This window comes from Purpureocillium takamizusanense, chromosome 5 (assembly GCF_022605165.1).
Source record: "Purpureocillium takamizusanense chromosome 5, complete sequence".
NCBI classification, from domain to species: Eukaryota; Fungi; Ascomycota; class Sordariomycetes; order Hypocreales; family Ophiocordycipitaceae; genus Purpureocillium; species Purpureocillium takamizusanense.
The window spans coordinates 38,084-54,782 of NC_063072.1; the positions used below are offsets into that span (position 1 = coordinate 38,084).

The window sequence follows — 16,699 nt, forward strand, 5'->3', positions numbered from 1 at the left end:
GAAACGTTGCCTACACGCTTCAACAAACTCGCCTTGCCCGCCGTTCTCGAGCCCTGCTGTGGTGTATTGTGATATGCTGCTATGTAGGATTACTCGAGCGGAATTCCCCGACTTGAACGTGCGCTCTGCGAACTGATACTGCGCATCAGTACAAGGTACAACCTGCGCATAAAGGCGAGGCAGGCGCCGTTCACATTTCTCCAGATACAACGCCGTGTTGGCTGACCACTGTGCCAACTACAGTGCGCAACCCCTTTTATGATCATATGTGCCTTGCCTTGGTCAGTGTACTCTCGGAGCTTTTTTGAGGCCAAGCGAGCGGTGACAAAGAACCCCGTGAAGAAGCTTTGAGGAAGATGACGGGGGATCCCCCTTCGTCTGCCATGAAGAATTTGACCATCACATGTGCACTCCTGAAGCCCCTATCGAAGAATTCGGGGCGCAGTATCATGCGATAATGCTCCCTGCATGTGAGCAGCGGACACTGCATTATTCTGATGTTTTGGCCCCCGAGAGCATGCCTCGAATTGTCAATTAAAAGATTCCACAGACCGTGCCATCTTCTAGTGGAACCTGAAGATGTTTTTGCGCGAGGTGTCGTCTGACGTGGGTCATCGCTTCTCTCTCATCGACGATGATCATCGTGGCGCCACTCTTTGGATCACTGCTCTGCTGAGCATGATATACTCGGTACTCAGCTGCATTGTGCGAATCTACCTAGTGCATCACAAGCCGACGAAAGATGCGGTAGTTTTGGTTGTGGCCACTGTGCGACCACCCCCTTCCATCCAAATGGCTTCCCCTCTCTGCGCAGTGAGACGCTGATAATAAAGTGTCGGCAAGGTTGTGGGATTGATCCAAACTTTCCTCGTCATCTGTCAGCTGCTGTCGGGCTACGGAACGACCATCAACTTGCTCAACTCTTCTGATATATTGTCTATCGAGAAGGTAAGACGAGACGCGCCGGCTCTCATGCATGCCTGTACCTGACCTGCGCTGCCAGTTTGGATACGGCGCCAACGTCCTTTTCGTCATCACGCTCTCGCTTGCGAAGCTGTCTGTCGTGTGGTTTTTGGCAAGGCTCACGCCGAGCGTCACATTCCTGAGAATTTGCCATGCTCTGGCCGCCTTCTGTGCGGCGTGGGGGATCGCGGGGACTCTTTCGCTCGCCTTGCGATGCGACCTGGCCCAGCCGTGGCTCGTGATCGGAAGGGACTGTCCGAAGCTTGTAAGATTTTAGGATCACCCGTCATGAATTCGTTGATGAGCCAGGCTGACGAGCATGGCAGTTGCTGCGATGGAGGCTCGTGCTCGCGCTGGACATGGCCATGGAAGCCTTTCTGTTCGCGCTGGCCGTCTGCCTCGTCGCCAACCTCCAAATGGCAGCTGACAAGAAGATGGTTGTGGTATCCAGCTTTGCATTCCGCCTACCGTATGTCTCGTCTAAATTTTTCTTTGTTCGTTTGCGATCAACTGCTGATGAGCACGCGACTAACTACTAACTAGGCTGATCGCGCTGGCGGTCATGGAGGCGCACTACACGTGGCTGTACATTGGCTCAACGAATGCTACGTTTGATCACATCACGCTCAGCACACTCATGTCTGTTCATTTGGGCTGGAGCCTAGTGTCAGCGACCATTCTCTGCCTAAAACCGTTTGTGATGATGCTGGGTTCCGGGTGCTTTACCAGCAACCACTACCTCGGCTCGAGCACGGCGGGCGGCGACGCAGTCCTGTTATCACCGAGCGACAGCGGGCAAAGTCACGGGTCGAGACGCTATATGGTAAAGTCAAGGCCAAATCGGGGCGCAAGGGCAGCGGCAGTAGGTGAGCACGAGCTTCTTGCTTTGAGCGACCTCAAGCATACAACGTGGCTGCGGTCGCGGGCAGATGCAGGTAGTTTGGGCTACGACTGCGGTGTGTCGCAGGCCAGTAGAGGAGGGACTGGCGATGGAGCGCATCGCCTGTCTGATGGCAGCTCACAGGACCTCATCATCCAAGGAGCAGCCCAAGCGATTGCACGCCGGTGGCGAGGCGAGGCGGTCACCGCGAAGACGGACTCCCAGTAGTGCAGTTGGGGTATGGAGCAACAACGGTGGTCGTATTTCGAAGCCGGTGTCGAACATGGATCTGACGGACACATGTCGCAGGAGATGGAGTCGGCTCGGGCAGGTAGACATTATGTTAGTCTCTCTAGCTATCCTCTTCGTTTCTCCCTTTCCCCCAACGTGGGGGACTCGCGTTGTTCGAATCAACAAAGCGCCAGCCAAGGCACGGCTACTGTCACTCGCCGCTACCTGCCTCATTTGGAAACACAAAGTACAGTGCTGTAGCTGCTAGCATACAAGAAGTGTTATCATGTGCGCTGGCGATACAGGTAGGTTGGTAGGGCGGGCCCCAACCGCTGCTCGGTGATCCTTCCACCTCCTAAGTCACTAAGTAGGTAGCCACAGCTGCCATGCTTCACTTATGGATCGCGCCGTGGAGCGTCTGTTCCAGTACCCCCTATAAGCCGTGGCCTCTACGTTCTAGGGCCCTGGTAATGCCCGCCCAATTCTCCCCGACTGCCCTAATTTCCAGTGAAGCACTGAGGAGCCATTGTCGTCGATGCAATCCAGGACGTCGCCAGTTTCCCCAACACCGTTTATTTTAATCGACACACGGACCGCAAATCGTGGGCGATACCGCGTCCAGGACCCTGAGCTAAAACGCCAGCCACAGCCTCATACAACCCCATGCCATGCCCGCAGTACGGGACGCGAGGCGCAGCGACATCCGCGCCATGGCGGAGTGCGCAGCCGCAGCGTTCATGGATGAGGAACTTTGGGGCACAGTCATGCATCCGCACCGCAAGCAGTTCCCAGAGGATTTCGTCTCGGGGTTCGAAAGGAGGATCCTTGGCGACTGGTGTCGTCCTCGCTGTCGATTCCTTGTCGGCCTGGACCACAATTCTGACGAGGTGATAGGCTTCGCGGAGTGGGAGCGCCAGGGCGTCATTGACGACGATGATGGTGATGAGCCTGCGCCATCATCATGGAGCCGGTACCTCGACATTGGTAGGCAGCCCTGTGTGCCCACACGGCCCCCCCAAACACTTCACACTGCACAGTCCCTGATGCGATGATGCCACAGGTCATGCCCTCCTGAGCACAGTCGCCGGATACTACGTTCAAGGAGCCAGCTACCTGCGACCGAACCGAGCAGCAGATCCGACAAAGGCTCGCATTCTCGAAGAGAGCTACCCTCTCTTTGCGCACCACTGGAACGGCCAACGGTCCCAAAACTGGTCTTTGCTGATGTTGGCGGTGCATCCGCGTTCCCAAGGCCTCGGGGTGGGAAGGAAGCTCGTCCAGTGGGGTGTAGACGCGGCCGACGAGGAGAACGTCCACGCATCGGTCGTGAGCGCCGATGGCAAGGAAGGCTTCTACGCAAAGTTTGGATTCACCGAGGTGGGCCGGGCGAATGTCGGTGCTCTCCGGGACAACGGCATCAGGGGCGGCGCAATCATGTTTCGAGAGCGGCGAACGTGTCTCATCAATGTGGATGTCAGGCCGTTGTCGCCTTGAGCGTCCACGTCTCGCCAGGCATTTACGTCAACTTGGAATCGAGCTGCCTGGTATGCGTCTCTGGAGTCAAGCCCTGCCAACGACTTCTGTGCCCCTCCTTTCGGGCCGTTCCTCGTGCCACCGCATCTTGGATGCCACCACCACCAGAGGCCCACAGCACGCGATGGCACCAGGGAAGCCTGACAGTGGCAGTGCGCAGATTCGTGACTGAAATTTGGGTTGGCAGATCAAGAAATACAATTGATCCGAAACACCTTCAGAACACAACAGCCAGCTTCTCTAAACTCACTCTAACCTTTGCGACGGAGCTTATGCAACTTCATCACCGAGCAGCACTGCATCGCCGGACCCCAAAGGGTTCTCTGCCTCGAAGCGCCGGATGGGGCACACGTGCTCATCACTCCGGGGCGTGACCCTGAACTGAAAGTCCGTCGCATAGCTCAAAACCCCAGCTTGCGGCGTAATGTTCACCTCAATCTCTTTCCCTGACGCATCTACTTGGTGGTCGAAGCTAAAGCACGCCAGCGATCGCGCAATGTTCAGCCACAGCGACGAATCAGCAAAGAACCGGCCCGAACATACCCTGCGCCCGTAGCCAAACGCCTCGCTGGCGGGATCGGGTTCGTTTCGCGGGCTCATGAAACGGCTCGGGTCGAACGACTCCAGGTCCGAGTACACACTCGGATCGTGGAGGAACCACCCAACAGCAGGCAGGAGGAAGGTACCCTTCGGAATCCTCATTCCTCTGTACTCCAAGGCGGTGGTAGCCACGTGCGGAAACCCCATCGGCGCGATCGGCCACCAGCGGAGGCTCTCCTTGACGAGCGCGTCTACATACGGGAGGTTGCCACGATCCTCCGTGGTCGGCAGACGCTCGGCGCCCACAACACCGTCAATCTCTTCTTGAGCCCTGCGCTGCACCTCGGGAAACATGACCATGGCTGCCGTAAATGCGGTCAAGGTAATGACCATGGTGTCGGCTGCGGCGCCGTAGAGGCTGGCGGCCGTCCACACTATGGCATCTTCGTCTTCGTCTTTCAGCCCCGAGCCATCGCTGGAGCTCAATTCGTTGACAAGGCGCGACACGTAAGACTCGACAGAGGTGCCAGCCGCCATCTGGCGCCGGACAAAGCGGTAGGGAATGTACGCCGACTGGAGGATGCTGCGCCGCCACTTTCGAGCGGTCTTCTTAAACGTAAAGCCTGGTGTGTTCTCTGGCAAGTATCGCAAGGCAGGAATGAGGTCAACTGGCCACGCCATGGGAGCCGCAGCTTGAGAAAACTCGGCCATCATTCGGTCAGTGAGCTCCACGAGGGGATCGAGCTTGGCAGGCTCTATGGTGTAGCCGTAGGCCATTCTCAGCACGGTGGCAGCAGACGTCCTAAAGTGCCCGCAGGTAAGCATTCATTGTCGCGTTGCTGGTTCAGGGTGAATTGAACTTGCGTCTTGTAGTACTGCAACCACTTTTCCGGCTCGTTCAGGCCCCGCACAAGCTGCCGATTGACCTCTATCTCCTGCGCGCCCACGAAACCGAGACGCAGACATCTTGCTGCCAAGCTCTCTGTGCAGCAGCTTTCGCGAGCGACGAAACGCAGAGTCATAGCTTTGGCAGATGATGATGGACCCGTAGCCGCAGAGCTCGTTGGCAAAGACCATTGAGGGACGGCCAGACGTCTTGCCAGACTCCTTTTCCAGCAATTCGTGGGCGGCATCCTTGTCGTGAATGATAACAAGGGTCGTGCTCAGGACGGTGACGGAGCTGATCGGCCCATACTTGCTTTTGTGCTTGAGCCAGTGCTGAGGCTCGACCGCACCGGGAGGAGGGAGGTCTCTGACATTCCCTAGGATGGGGACTGGCTTTGGCCCAGGCGGGAGTGGGAGCCTACTTCCACTACGGCCGACATGGAAGACGTAGTGGTACAAGAAGTAACAAAAGAATAAAACGGCACCATATCGCCATAAATATGATGCCATTGCTAAGGAGAGGATCATACAAGCAAAGCTGTGCCTCATGAATCTCCTCGCAGGAGTGTCGAAGCGTAACGCGCAACGACGATAAATACCAAGACGACGGAAACCAAGTATTGATGGCTATGACGTGCCATGCCCATCTGGAATTAAGCAAGCAGCCGAGTCCTGCAGTCCCGGGCAAGATTGGCGAATCAGTGAGGCTCGAAACCAGGCAAGCGTCGGGCCATATAACCTCCTTGGAGATAGGGCGCCATGTCGAGTTAGCGTGATGTCAACTTGCATGATTGCAGATCCCCGGGGCGGAGGTTATATTGCACCAACAATCAGATTTCTCCTTATCCAACAACCCAGAGGCATCAAGCGCTTGGATGAGGGCCGTTTTAACATCTGCTGCTTAGATCGTAGCAGGAATGTGACCCAGCTCCCCGGCCCATTCATGTTACCCGCCACAAAAGGCGCGAGTGCCATAGCGATTGCGAGGAGATGTCGTGTACGGCAAAATATGGCGACAATATACCATAAATCTCTGTCAAGAAAAAGATCCTCTTTACGTTTTTGGTCTATACGGCATGAACACGCTACGCCAGACAGCAAAACATGAGAGTGTGGATCGGAGCCGTTTTATAGTTTTTCAGAGTTGCCTTAGCAATAGTTTAGTCTTTATATAAAGAGTAGTGCTATTCATAGAGATAACTTCTACTAGTCGTAAAGACGTCTTATGATTTTATAGGTCTGCGCCTACCCCTATGCCGCGCTAGCTATTTTTAGTACGTAGGTATAAAACGAGACTAGCGCGCTATAACGCATGCTAATATCTTAATTAAACTTTAATTAAACTAGTTAATATAACGTAGCGCCCGCGCCTATTACTAATTATGCCTACGCCTATAACTGAGGTAGACGAGGCTATAGCGCCGGTAAGGCCTAAAAAACGTATTTCTGTTATTTCCTCCCGATATTATAATATTAGGGCTATATTATTCCCGGCCGGGCCGGGCTAGCTATAAAGCTAAAGCTATTATCGCTCGTAATGCTATTAATAGGCTAAAGCTACTCCCCCCCCGGCGCCGCCTACCGCCCGCCGCTATAGCTACCTTATAATGCCCTCTCGGCTATCGCTATCGTTATCGTCGTCGTCGTTATCTATAATATAGCTATTAGAGGCGCGTTAAGAGGCGTAGTCATAACGTTACCTATTATGCTACTATATAATATTTTATATAGGCTCTTATAGGCGGCCTATACTTACGTATCTTATTCGTATAGGGGAGGCTATGCGGTACGCAATTAGCTAAAAAAAATTAGGGGTAGAGACGTTTCTATAACTAGTAGAAGTTTCTCTACGAATAGCACTACTCTATATAAACCTTATGAAATAGATCGGCGTATATATAGTTATGATTAAGGGTGCGATATAGTTTTTATCTACTGTATTAACTTAGAAAATCCGGCACTACCCTATAGCGGGAGGTTAGGGTTTATAGTAGGCACTTACCTTAAAGAAGGAATCCGTTACCCTTATTTCATTAAAATCATCTCGGTAATCGTATTCTTAGGCTAGTTGAGCTAATGAATCCCTTATTATAGGGGTTTTACTTAAAAAGCGGGGCAGTGCCGAATTTTCTGAGTTTATACGGTATGCCATGTGCAGTAAGTGGCCAGGGTCGGGCGTTTCATGTAAAAGCGCGTATGCCGGCGCATAAGCTATAGAGACAAAAAGAGTCCACTATCCGCCCCGAGGCCCGTGGCGTGATGCCCTAGGGATTCGGAAGCAAAGATAGAACACTACATACGCAAGCCAGACACGATGAAGGGGCAATGTGGAAAGATGCACGTACATAGTCACCGAAGCATGTCGCAGTCTACGCCGACCGGTATAGGAGAGATTCATTCCATCTACACTCAGTAAACCTCGCCAAATCCACTCGATCCAGACATATTCCAGCCCAGCACACTACCGTCGTTGCCAGAAATACACGAATGCCTTTGCCACATCTACATGTAGCTTGGACAGATGTTAAAGCTGGCAGAGCGACTTGTGGGCAATCAATCGCATACCAATATCGACGTATAATGCCTGGCTCATCTACTCCATTGCAAATCAGAGTGAGCAATGCGCACCCTCCCAACGGTGCAGACAGTTGTCGGTGTGTTCGATCCCGGCATCAGTATTGCAGTAGCCACCTTCACAGTAGCCGACGCGGGAAAGGTCCCAGCAGGCGTTCGAGATTGAGTCGCCCGTCCGTGGAAAGATGTCGTCCTGACGGCAGGTCCAGCCCTGGTGCAAATTAGCTGCGGTTCTTCGTGTGATAACTAAGGAGCACCTGCAGCTGGGCATCCAGTCGATGAGCAGTCGCCATGGAGCTGGGCTACGACCTTCGGAACAGTAAGTAAGTTGGCGTCTCGGATTCACATAGTGGAGCTCACCGCGTAGAACGACATATAAAATGGGAGAATGTATTTCATGGTGGCGGGAGATGGCGGCGTTTGGTTGCGAAGAGACTGAATACTATTCTAGGATTATGCCTCAGTGATTGCAGGCTACAGGACGCATAAACGTCTCTATATATCCCAGAGTATAGAATTCGAGTCACTTGTTTTCACCCCCATAGGACCCTGAATCTTCCATGGATTCCAAATAATTACGCAGCAGAGTTAGCCCAGTTAGGTCTGGTTCTAACGAGACTAGCTACGCCGCCTTGACCACACCTATAGTATAGCCTATAGTATAGCCCGCCGAGATGCGTGATGACGTCGTTGTGAAGCAGTTGATTCCAAACCCTACAGCAAGAACGCTGGTCCCCGCCAACTCGCTGCAGTAGGACCCGAAACCATAGGTTGCAACCAAGAGACAAGACAGGGAGTGTATTAATCAAGTCTCTATATACTTGACTTATGTTCGAGGCCACGGCGTAGCTTAGTAGTTCACTTCCTATGGCTCCCGCGAATAGCCAAACCATCAGCGCAGTGTGACTAAGTGGCACAGTGAGGTTCCCAACTCGCCTTAGTTCTCCATTACACCTCTAACCATGGGACGGCTGATTGTCCATTAGTCAACCCATGGTCTCGTAAAACTGCGCGACGGGATGACGGTTCGTGGTGAATAGTAGCCTATACGTACACTTCGGAAAATAAAGCCCGTTGACCGCTATACTGGACAGACGACAAGCCAAGTCCCTTCTCACCCTGTCCACAACTTGGATCACCACACGATGAGTGAATGCCTTACGCAGAGGGGCATTTGACAACAACATGAAGGAATTCGTCAATGAATCACTGTGTGCCAGCTGTCGCCTCGGCAAAGGTATAAGTAGCTCGCAATGCGTTGCTCATCACGGAGTTCTCGTCATGCTATCAAGCAATACTGCTCCTCACAACAGGCCGTTTTCTACATTTCATTACTTACCCCATACTCCTTCCTACCTAGACGTAGCCCCGACAAGTTCAAGGCATGGATTGTCACGATCAGATCCGTTGTGCAAACTTCTCGCACGCTTCGAGCTTTGGGCACAGTCCCACACAGCACTTAGAAGCGATCACGCGACACGATATAATCTGCCTCGGACTCCCTACCCCGGTGGCTTACTCGAAGAAAGAGTGCAAGTGTGAATGCGGGTGCAAAAAGTCGGTTCGTCGAACTGACACGATTTATTGCGAGTCTTGTCTCTTTCAATGTCAGCCGGAGTGAACTGGAGTATCGTTGCGCCGAGTAGCGAGAATGCACGGGTCATCAAAACGCAGCTCGTGAATCAGTTTAAAAGACATAAAATGAAGAGGCAGAGCTCCCTCTTAATCTGTATTTTGCCCCGTGATACCTCATCTCAGGGTACGATGTTTCACTGTTCTGAAGTTCCATAGAAACGACTGTCGTATTTGCCAATGTTCGCCCACTCAAACAGTTTCAAGCCCGATAAGTAAAAGCGTAGCACCGTAGACTTCAATTCTCTCCAGGCTCTAGAAATCCGCTGCCTGGTAACCGGGAAATGCCTGTAGGGCTGCGGCATTGACTAGGTCCCGCGGACTAGGTGAGCAATCGGACGCAGCACAGCCTCTGGACCCGGTGGCAACTGGAGCCACCATACATGTAGGAGTCCTAAGGCGTGCGAATGCAGTCAAGGTCCACCGGATAGGCTGTCTTTCCAATGTTGTAGACCCAGTCCCCCTCACCTAACTTCTTCGCGGTGACCGGGACGCCGTGCACGTTCCCGGTAACAACAGTGCCGTCGCCGCCGGGGGTCTTCTCGATCACATGGAGAAGCAGCTCCTTCTTATCTGTCTGACAATCGGCATTCTGCGGTGGGTGGCTGCGCCATGAGCACCAGTCACCATCCCGAAGGCACTAGCGAACATTGTTATTAGTACTTTATTGAACTGTTCGATAGATGGATAGGGTAGTTCCCACCGGCTTTCCTTTGTTGCAAGCGACGTCGTACTGCGTGCTTATCCCCAGGCTAGTGAGATGCTCCTGCAAGTAGCCCATGGCTATCCCATATTCGTCAAAGTCGATGTGGCATTGTTGAATGCTCACGGTGCATGTCTGTGCCGATGATTAACTTGTCAGCTGGATTTACTGGCAAGGAATAGGCGTTCAGTGACTTCTTACGCCGGTGATCAAAATCTCCCCGCCCAAGCTCATCCACCTGTCCACGGCGTTGCCAGATTGCCCCCCCTGACCCGAATGGGGCGTCACGACCGACATGTTGGCAACCGGTAGGCTTAGTTGTCGAAGGCACTGAGGCAGTGAGCGAGTAAGTGGTAAGGCGTTTGTATGGATCGAGATGGATGAGTGTCCAATGTCCTGACAGCTAGGGCTCTTTATACCCGTTTGATACCCGTTTGTAGAACCCCAGCGATAAGAAACTCGCACAAGCCGTCGCGCTATTAAAGTTCCGTATTTGTGCTGCGTAATATCGTTATGTTATCAATTCTGCTTCTGGCAGCTGTTACGTACCTATGTGGACGCTGAGCGCAATGGGGCAGTGGCGCGGCGTAATCCGCATGGTTGACGCTTTGAGCGTGCTTGCCTCCGGGCGAGATGGAGGGCCACGGAGCACTGACATGCTAGAGTCTCGATGCAGGTGGGTGGTGCAAAGCGCAACGAGCTGCTTGTGGTGGGGCATCTGGGGGCGCAGGGAAGTCCCAAGTTAGTTATCATGTTGCCGTCCAGGCAACTACACGCAACGAAGAGCAAGCCATCTGCAGAGGCTGATTCCGTAATCATTTCTTGGTCGCCCGACACTTGGACGACGAGGACAATAATAGCCATTTGCGTTGTTTCGAAGTACGGCCCGATTGTATTGTCGCCCGGGTTATCTCTAGGTTTTGTTGGTCTTTCAGTCAATGAGAAACTCTTCGAGCTTTACCTCCCCTCTCTCAATGTCCATGGCCAAATCACCATGATAGTGCATGATGTCGTGGATATATGCTTGCCCAAGCACCTTCCAAGTGCTTCCGTACAGCTTAGCTTTGCCTTCCGTGTCATAGATTCGCCTCCAACGTTTCCAATTTCTTCTCCGAAGAACGAGTGGCACATCGCAGCCCGGCAGAATCGCGACACTGTCACCAACCTCCACATCCTCTGGGCCCAGGCCAAACCCCTTGTCATTACCGAGGAGGAACATCCTCCTTCCCTCACACGCGTCATCTCGTACCTTGGCGTATTGTATCGCCTTGTCCGTTTGCTCGTCGTCGAGGTGCCTACTCGGCCTGTAGCCTGCACCGCTCTCTGCAGTTTTTGTGATTCCGTCGGGGTCTACAATGTAACGCCAATCCCAAGGTCGCTGAGCATAGTCCCTAGTATTCCAAGCCCTCCAATCCAACGGCCCCTCGGTCCATGCACTGCCAGTGATAGTCAATGCGAACTTGCGTGCCATGTCCTCTTCTGTCTCCTCCCATGGCCCGCCAACCATTCTCTCCCATTTCTTGAACAGCTGCACATAGTTCGGTCGGCCCATGGAAATCGTCCAAGAACTCACACTATCGCCAACGGCGGCCACCACACCATGTGTAAATCCCTCAACAGCAATCACACTCGATGCTTCCATATCGATTCTGATCCGCGCCTCGAGTCCGTCGGCAGCCGAGAACCGGGTGGTCTGTAGCGGATAGTAACGCGGGTCATCCAATCCTCCTGCCCAGAAAAGCTGGCCTTGTTCCTGGAAATGATTTGGGTCGTGCGGTCGTGCTGACCAGTCGTAGCACCAGCTGGCATCCAAGGTCTTGGCCCGCTCTGCAATCGCGAGCGGAAGGAGTGTCCGGTGGCGAGCCATGGTCTCCTTGGACAGGGCCCTCCACAGAGCCTGCTTGTCTTGGCGGTAGTCCACGGTAAAGGCACCCGTCGGCACAGACACTGGCGACTTCAAGAGGCCGATGAATGCATAGACCTTGTCGCGTGGCTCGCTGACAAGGCGATGTCGGAAGGAGTACGCCAACGCAAAAAGGCCAAGTGCAGGGTCCCGTGACAGTTGCGACCGCAAAGCAAACGTCTGCTTCAGGTAACTATACAGGCCGTACGTGACGTTCAAATGTTTAGGGGCTGTCGGATGAACAAGGACTCTGGCCAAGTCGAAGAAGCACGTGGTGTGCGGTCCACAATAGAGCACAGCATCTCGTGCCAGGACTACCTCCTGTACCGTCCACGCACGATTCCAGTACTGTTGAGAAAATTCGTAAGCCAGTTGTTCTTATGAGCGATTTCATGTATGGGAGCAGACAGGCCGTTGGATCAGATCGTTAAGACAGTCGATCCATGAACCCATCCCCTTCTCCTCCCAGATCGTCTCAACTGCATCGGACGTGGCGGAAATGGCGGCGGCTAGCCTATCGAGTTGCGTAAAGGCAAGTTTTGTGTCGTTCCTCGCAGACCCGACCCAAACAAGAACGCGTTTAGCAGCACGATATATGCTGCCCATCATGCTTACTTGCACACTCCTCTCATCTGGGTCAGATTGATTGATGCAGATCGCGTCAATCTAGGCCCCTCAATCGTTAGAGTCGTCTTTGACAGGTTTAGAATTACACTCACCCAAAGAGTTCTGGCTCGGTCTGGGAGACAAAGCTGCGCGAGTGCGGCGGCCAAGTCTTTGGTGACCTTGAACGGCTCTTCGCCCAGTCGGATGATTGCATGTTCATTTTTCTTGCCCCAGCAGTAGCTCAGGGCCTCGTACTCGCAAGTATCCCATCTTGTTTGCTCAAGCTGGCAAACAACTGGCCCGCGACCGAAGCTGTTGTAAGGGGCAATCCTCACCACGCGGATGCTTTGCTGCGGCCCGCTCAGGGGCTCATACACGAATGAGCTCATAGCAAACTTCGACAAGCCCGCGGCATGGTGACGTAGTTTGACAGCCTTCGCTCTAGTCGCACAGCAGCAACTCTAGCGACAGCAACTCACGTGGGTAGTAGAGGACGTGGGGAAGAGAGAGCAGGGTCCTCTGCCGAGCTGGCTCTCTGTAGAGCCTCGCGGGCGGGGTTGGTGCTGCTACGGTGCTGATGCACATGATGAAGTCAAACATCCTTGACATCGTCCCCGTCCGCCCCACTCACTAACCCGCGTGTGAATTCACGTGCCCCCACGCTAGACGGATGGATCATGGATCCTTGCGAGCGGTAAAGACAGCTCCCTACAACATAAAGAATCACTCCAACAACCTTTGCAAACTGTTCATAGTTTCTCGACGAGCATATTGCTACCAAATAGAGCCCCCCCGCGTCTCTTCGATAGTGGGAATTGTGTCGTGATGGCCGGCTCGGTCAAACCACCCCACGAAGAGTGTGACCGGTGCTTCTTGCGTAGCACAGGTCATTGTGCTACATGTAGGGCGGAGAAGTGCAAATGGGAAAAAACCCGAGCACATTTTATGTACTTTTGCTCATTAAGTAATGCATCAATTCATCCGCTGGCACAAATGCACAAACTGCCAGCACAACTTTACGCACAGTTCCTCCCAGGACTACTTCCGCTCCAGTTTCCGAAGTGTCACAATACTGTTGGGCGACTTTATGTTTTTGGCCCTCGATTCAACCACTCCATGCAAGTAGGTTTTTCCGTACGGCGTCTCCGATTAAGCGAAATCTCTTGGCCCAATCGCATTTCAGTTGGCAGGGCATTCGCATTTAGTCCAGGTGGTTGTATCAGCAGCCCGGCATGGGTGTTGCCTTTCTAGCTGTTTGGCGGGTCTCTACACCCTACATTATTCTCATGTTGCCATTCTTCAGGCAAACGCTTTGTCTGGCCAGCCAATATCTCAATGCTTTCGTCGAACAAGGTCACATTTTCGCCCAGTAGTCAGACCTTCCACTCGGCCTGGTTTCAACGTTGCCATGGACTCGGCCTCAAGTCCGCCCGACAGCAGTAAGCAGTCGTAAGCCGTACAATGGCTTGCATAGCCATGGCAATTGCGATGCAGCGATGGCCACTTCAGATCACTGGTAGTGCCCGAGATTGCTCGGATTCTGTCACTGGACGCGTCATCCCGATGCCGTGTGGTCGGGACCAATGCCACGTACAGGGCGCGGGACGGGAACTTGCGAACAATGTACGTTTCAGATGCACAGTACGCAAATGGTAAAAAGAACCTCTTCCCTTACTGCCGAAATATCATTGAGAGACTGAAGTCTCGAAATCTACATGGCCTAGACCAATACGACTTATTAGCAATCGTTCATCCGGACAGCCAAGATGGTTCATTGTGGTGACTCTCGTTGGCCTCTCGAGCGACGGCTCTACTGGGCCAAGGTGTCTCAGTGCGCTATTTCAGTCGTCTGCTTTATTACGAGCGCCTTTTTGTTGGGATACATTAGCTCGCATACATCTCAGAGTATTGGGGGTGGCCTAACAGTTACATGCATCGCGGTAGACGCAGCCTCCCCCAAGACATGTGTGGTGATGAGCTAACCGCTGCTGCTGCTAGGCTGGATTAACGTTTCTGACGACTTTAATGGGTAACTGGTTTGGCTGGCATCTTTCGGGATACCTCAAGCGAAGGTGCCTGTCGCTATTTATCGTCCTGGACATTTGTTGTGTTGGACTTCAAGTCCCAGAAATTGTTGTCCTCGCAGTAGCGGGACTGCCCTGGAGCTGTGAAGGATTGACGACGGTCACGAGTAAGTGTTTTGATTGTTGCGAGTGATCTCATCTTCATGACATGTTGTCTTCAGCCGTCCAACCGCAGCACTGACATTTCAATGATAAGATCCAGGAGAGCCAACGTCCGGTCACGACACATCTGGCTTCGGTAGCAACGATAAGACAGGCGCGTTGGACCAATACTGCGGCATACCCAAATCGTCGTTTTGGCTCTCCATTGTATTAATGTAAGTCCATGTGCGGGTCGATGTCGCCAATGAACATTGCATCTATCTCACCGACGACTCTGACTGAGGTTTCCCAAAGCCTATTGTACTTCTACAGCATTGGATTATCCATTCGACAAATGGTGGCCTTGGGTAAAAGGGCGAAAGTTGGAAAGGCTTGTGTCAATGGGGATGGCATCGCCCAAGCACCCGCGGCACAGCCACAGGCTCACTTGCATTGTAATCGCCACGAACACGAGGCGCCGCGGGCTATGCCGGGAGAGGGCGACCTGGAGGACTCCGTGGACAAACGTTCCAGTTTTAAAACGCAGTCGACCTCGTCAATGGATCCACCCCCATACTCACCGGATCGACGCGAATCACTCGACAAGGAGACTGTGGACCACGTGAAAAAGGGCGTCTGGTGAAAATATCACACCATGTGCAAAGGCTTGGCGATTGAGTTTTCTATGAAGGCAATCGAAGCTTTGTGCTGGCTTACGTTTGTCTAGTAATCTTGATCTGCAACGCGCCGCCATCTTGCTCAAATTGGAAGGCTATGACAGGACTGTACCGGGCAGGTATTTCTTGGACTCGTTAGTACCCTCGACGTGTCCATACATTCATGATGTAGGGATCTTGCTGCTGTTTCACTGCGTGAAGAACTGCTCGCCCTCGCCCTCACCTGCAGGTTGCGATGTCTCTCTCCTCCACAGTTGCGGCAGTATCGACTGACAAGTCCGTGATGAGATGTAGGAGGTAAAACTCGCGGCGTATTCAAGTACGTTGAGTTCAGCCGGGGCATGGTACACCTCCATAGGTAATTAAACTTGCCACTCGGCTTGGGCCGCTTACCGAAGGCGGGAGTTCGTACTGTTGTTGAGATAAGCTTGGTCGATGACGCTGCTAGCGGATCCGACCCGCCCCCTGCGGACATCTAGGAAGCGGCTTGGCCTTGGAACAGTCTGGCTAGTATACTCAGCCATGTGTGACCTATGAAGCACTTGCCTAATAAAAGATTCATCAGTTGCGCATGGTTCTTGGCAGCATGAGTCGAGTGTCCTGGGCGCAGGCTGCGAAGGCTTATTGCGCCATCGCCAAGACCGCGGCCACGCAGAGCACGACCGCATGAAGGATGCGGTATCTGGAGCCGACATGAATGTACACATGCGGGTGCTTATTTCTCCCACATCAGGATCAACCACGAGAAAGTCTGACATAAGACGAGACTCTCATCGACGCGCCCACTCCTGTTTCCGTTGAGACACCACTCGAGCTATACTTGTGCGCATGATGACCTATCGGGATTATTAAGAAGACAATATATGCTGGATCATCTAGACCGATGGAAGGAGAGATAATCTCGCACCTTTGGAGTAATTATAGCACAGCCTAGCGGAACGCTACCACGTTATTGACACATGTCCCGAGCCGGGTCGCGTCAGTGCGCTGGCTGCTCGACTCCAGTACAGTCCGGGGTCGGTGCCGTCCGACATCGCCAGGACTTGAGAGCAAGATTTGCTTTCGTTCCGAAATCATCTTTATGTAGATGTAACTCGGCTTCCCACATTCGAGTGCTATAAAATAACGCGTCCCATCGCGCACATTTGGCCGGAGCGTGTGTCCCGCAGGGCTGTGCGTGTCCCCCGGGTTACACGTATACTATGCGCCTACCACATCAAGTGTGAAGAAGGCGCTCGCTCATCGGCGCTGGCCCAAAGTTGAATCGAACGAACGCTCTCATCAAGCGGAAACTCAATTTCACATCAATTCAAGAGGCAGTGCAATCCATGGCGCAAACATATGATCAGCGTGGAGACCCCCCCCCCCCCCTCTCCACCCCGTACACACAAAATGGCAACTTCCGAA

General features: G+C 53.1%; 6 protein-coding genes across 6 annotated transcripts; 3 read left to right on the plus strand and 3 right to left on the minus strand.

The window, feature by feature from the left end:
• Positions 1-594: 594 nt before the first annotated feature.
• Positions 595-2,071, plus strand: JDV02_005604 (uncharacterized protein; the record flags this gene model as incomplete). The annotated part of the gene is made up of 4 exons (XM_047986917.1): positions 595-948; positions 1,004-1,228; positions 1,290-1,432; positions 1,507-2,071. Exons 3-4 carry the CDS (start codon positions 1,323-1,325, stop codon positions 2,069-2,071), a joined length of 675 nt encoding a protein of 224 aa, XP_047842901.1. The 5' UTR covers positions 595-948; positions 1,004-1,228; positions 1,290-1,322.
• A 671-nt stretch (positions 2,072-2,742) lies between these two features.
• Positions 2,743-3,568, plus strand: JDV02_005605 (uncharacterized protein; the record flags this gene model as incomplete). The annotated part of the gene is made up of 2 exons (XM_047986918.1): positions 2,743-3,058; positions 3,135-3,568. 2 exons carry the CDS (start codon positions 2,743-2,745, stop codon positions 3,566-3,568), a joined length of 750 nt encoding a protein of 249 aa, XP_047842902.1.
• Positions 3,569-3,877: 309 nt separating this feature from the next.
• JDV02_005606 (Phenylacetate 2-hydroxylase) lies at positions 3,878-4,924 on the minus strand (the record flags this gene model as incomplete). Its single annotated transcript, XM_047986919.1, has 1 exon — positions 3,878-4,924. One exon carries the CDS (start codon positions 4,922-4,924, stop codon positions 3,878-3,880), a length of 1,047 nt encoding a protein of 348 aa, XP_047842903.1.
• A 4,397-nt stretch (positions 4,925-9,321) lies between these two features.
• On the minus strand, positions 9,322-10,312 carry JDV02_005607 (uncharacterized protein). The gene is made up of 3 exons (XM_047986920.1): positions 10,143-10,312; positions 9,942-10,076; positions 9,322-9,878 (listed from the first exon to the last, which is right to left on the minus strand). The coding sequence occupies exons 1-3, from the start codon at positions 10,236-10,238 to the stop codon at positions 9,633-9,635; spliced, it is 477 nt and encodes a 158-aa protein (XP_047842904.1). The 5' UTR covers positions 10,239-10,312; the 3' UTR covers positions 9,322-9,632.
• A 540-nt stretch (positions 10,313-10,852) lies between these two features.
• JDV02_005608 (uncharacterized protein) lies at positions 10,853-13,011 on the minus strand. The gene is made up of 3 exons (XM_047986921.1): positions 12,564-13,011; positions 12,253-12,510; positions 10,853-12,192 (listed from the first exon to the last, which is right to left on the minus strand). Exons 1-3 carry the CDS (start codon positions 12,837-12,839, stop codon positions 10,873-10,875), a joined length of 1,854 nt encoding a protein of 617 aa, XP_047842905.1. The 5' UTR covers positions 12,840-13,011; the 3' UTR covers positions 10,853-10,872.
• A 1,325-nt stretch (positions 13,012-14,336) lies between these two features.
• JDV02_005609 (uncharacterized protein) lies at positions 14,337-15,417 on the plus strand. The gene is made up of 4 exons (XM_047986922.1): positions 14,337-14,390; positions 14,449-14,641; positions 14,731-14,851; positions 14,931-15,417. The coding sequence occupies exons 2-4, from the start codon at positions 14,476-14,478 to the stop codon at positions 15,256-15,258; spliced, it is 615 nt and encodes a 204-aa protein (XP_047842906.1). The 5' UTR covers positions 14,337-14,390; positions 14,449-14,475; the 3' UTR covers positions 15,259-15,417.
• Positions 15,418-16,699: the final 1,282 nt, after the last annotated feature.

Excerpts from the sequence above, each read along its gene's own strand:
- JDV02_005609 (XM_047986922.1), top strand. The coding sequence starts at position 14,476 with ATGGGTAACTGGTTTGGCTGGCATCTTTCGGGATACCTCAAGCGAAGG. Across the intron at positions 14,642-14,730 it reads AGGATTGACGACGGTCACGA|ATCCAGGAGAGCCAACGTCC; the intron begins GTAAGTGTTTTG and ends TTCAATGATAAG. Across the intron at positions 14,852-14,930 it reads TGGCTCTCCATTGTATTAAT|CCTATTGTACTTCTACAGCA; the intron begins GTAAGTCCATGT and ends GGTTTCCCAAAG.
- JDV02_005607 (XM_047986920.1), bottom strand. The coding sequence starts at position 10,238 with ATGTCGGTCGTGACGCCCCATTCGGGTCAGGGGGGGCAATCTGGCAAC. Across the intron at positions 10,077-10,142 it reads GGGAGATTTTGATCACCGGC|ACATGCACCGTGAGCATTCA; the intron begins GTAAGAAGTCAC and ends TCATCGGCACAG. Across the intron at positions 9,879-9,941 it reads CTTGCAACAAAGGAAAGCCG|TGCCTTCGGGATGGTGACTG; the intron begins GTGGGAACTACC and ends AATGTTCGCTAG.
- JDV02_005608 (XM_047986921.1), bottom strand. The coding sequence starts at position 12,839 with ATGAGCTCATTCGTGTATGAGCCCCTGAGCGGGCCGCAGCAAAGCATC. Across the intron at positions 12,511-12,563 it reads ACCGAGCCAGAACTCTTTGG|ATTGACGCGATCTGCATCAA; the intron begins GTGAGTGTAATT and ends TGAGGGGCCTAG. Across the intron at positions 12,193-12,252 it reads ACGATCTGATCCAACGGCCT|TACTGGAATCGTGCGTGGAC; the intron begins GTCTGCTCCCAT and ends TTTTCTCAACAG.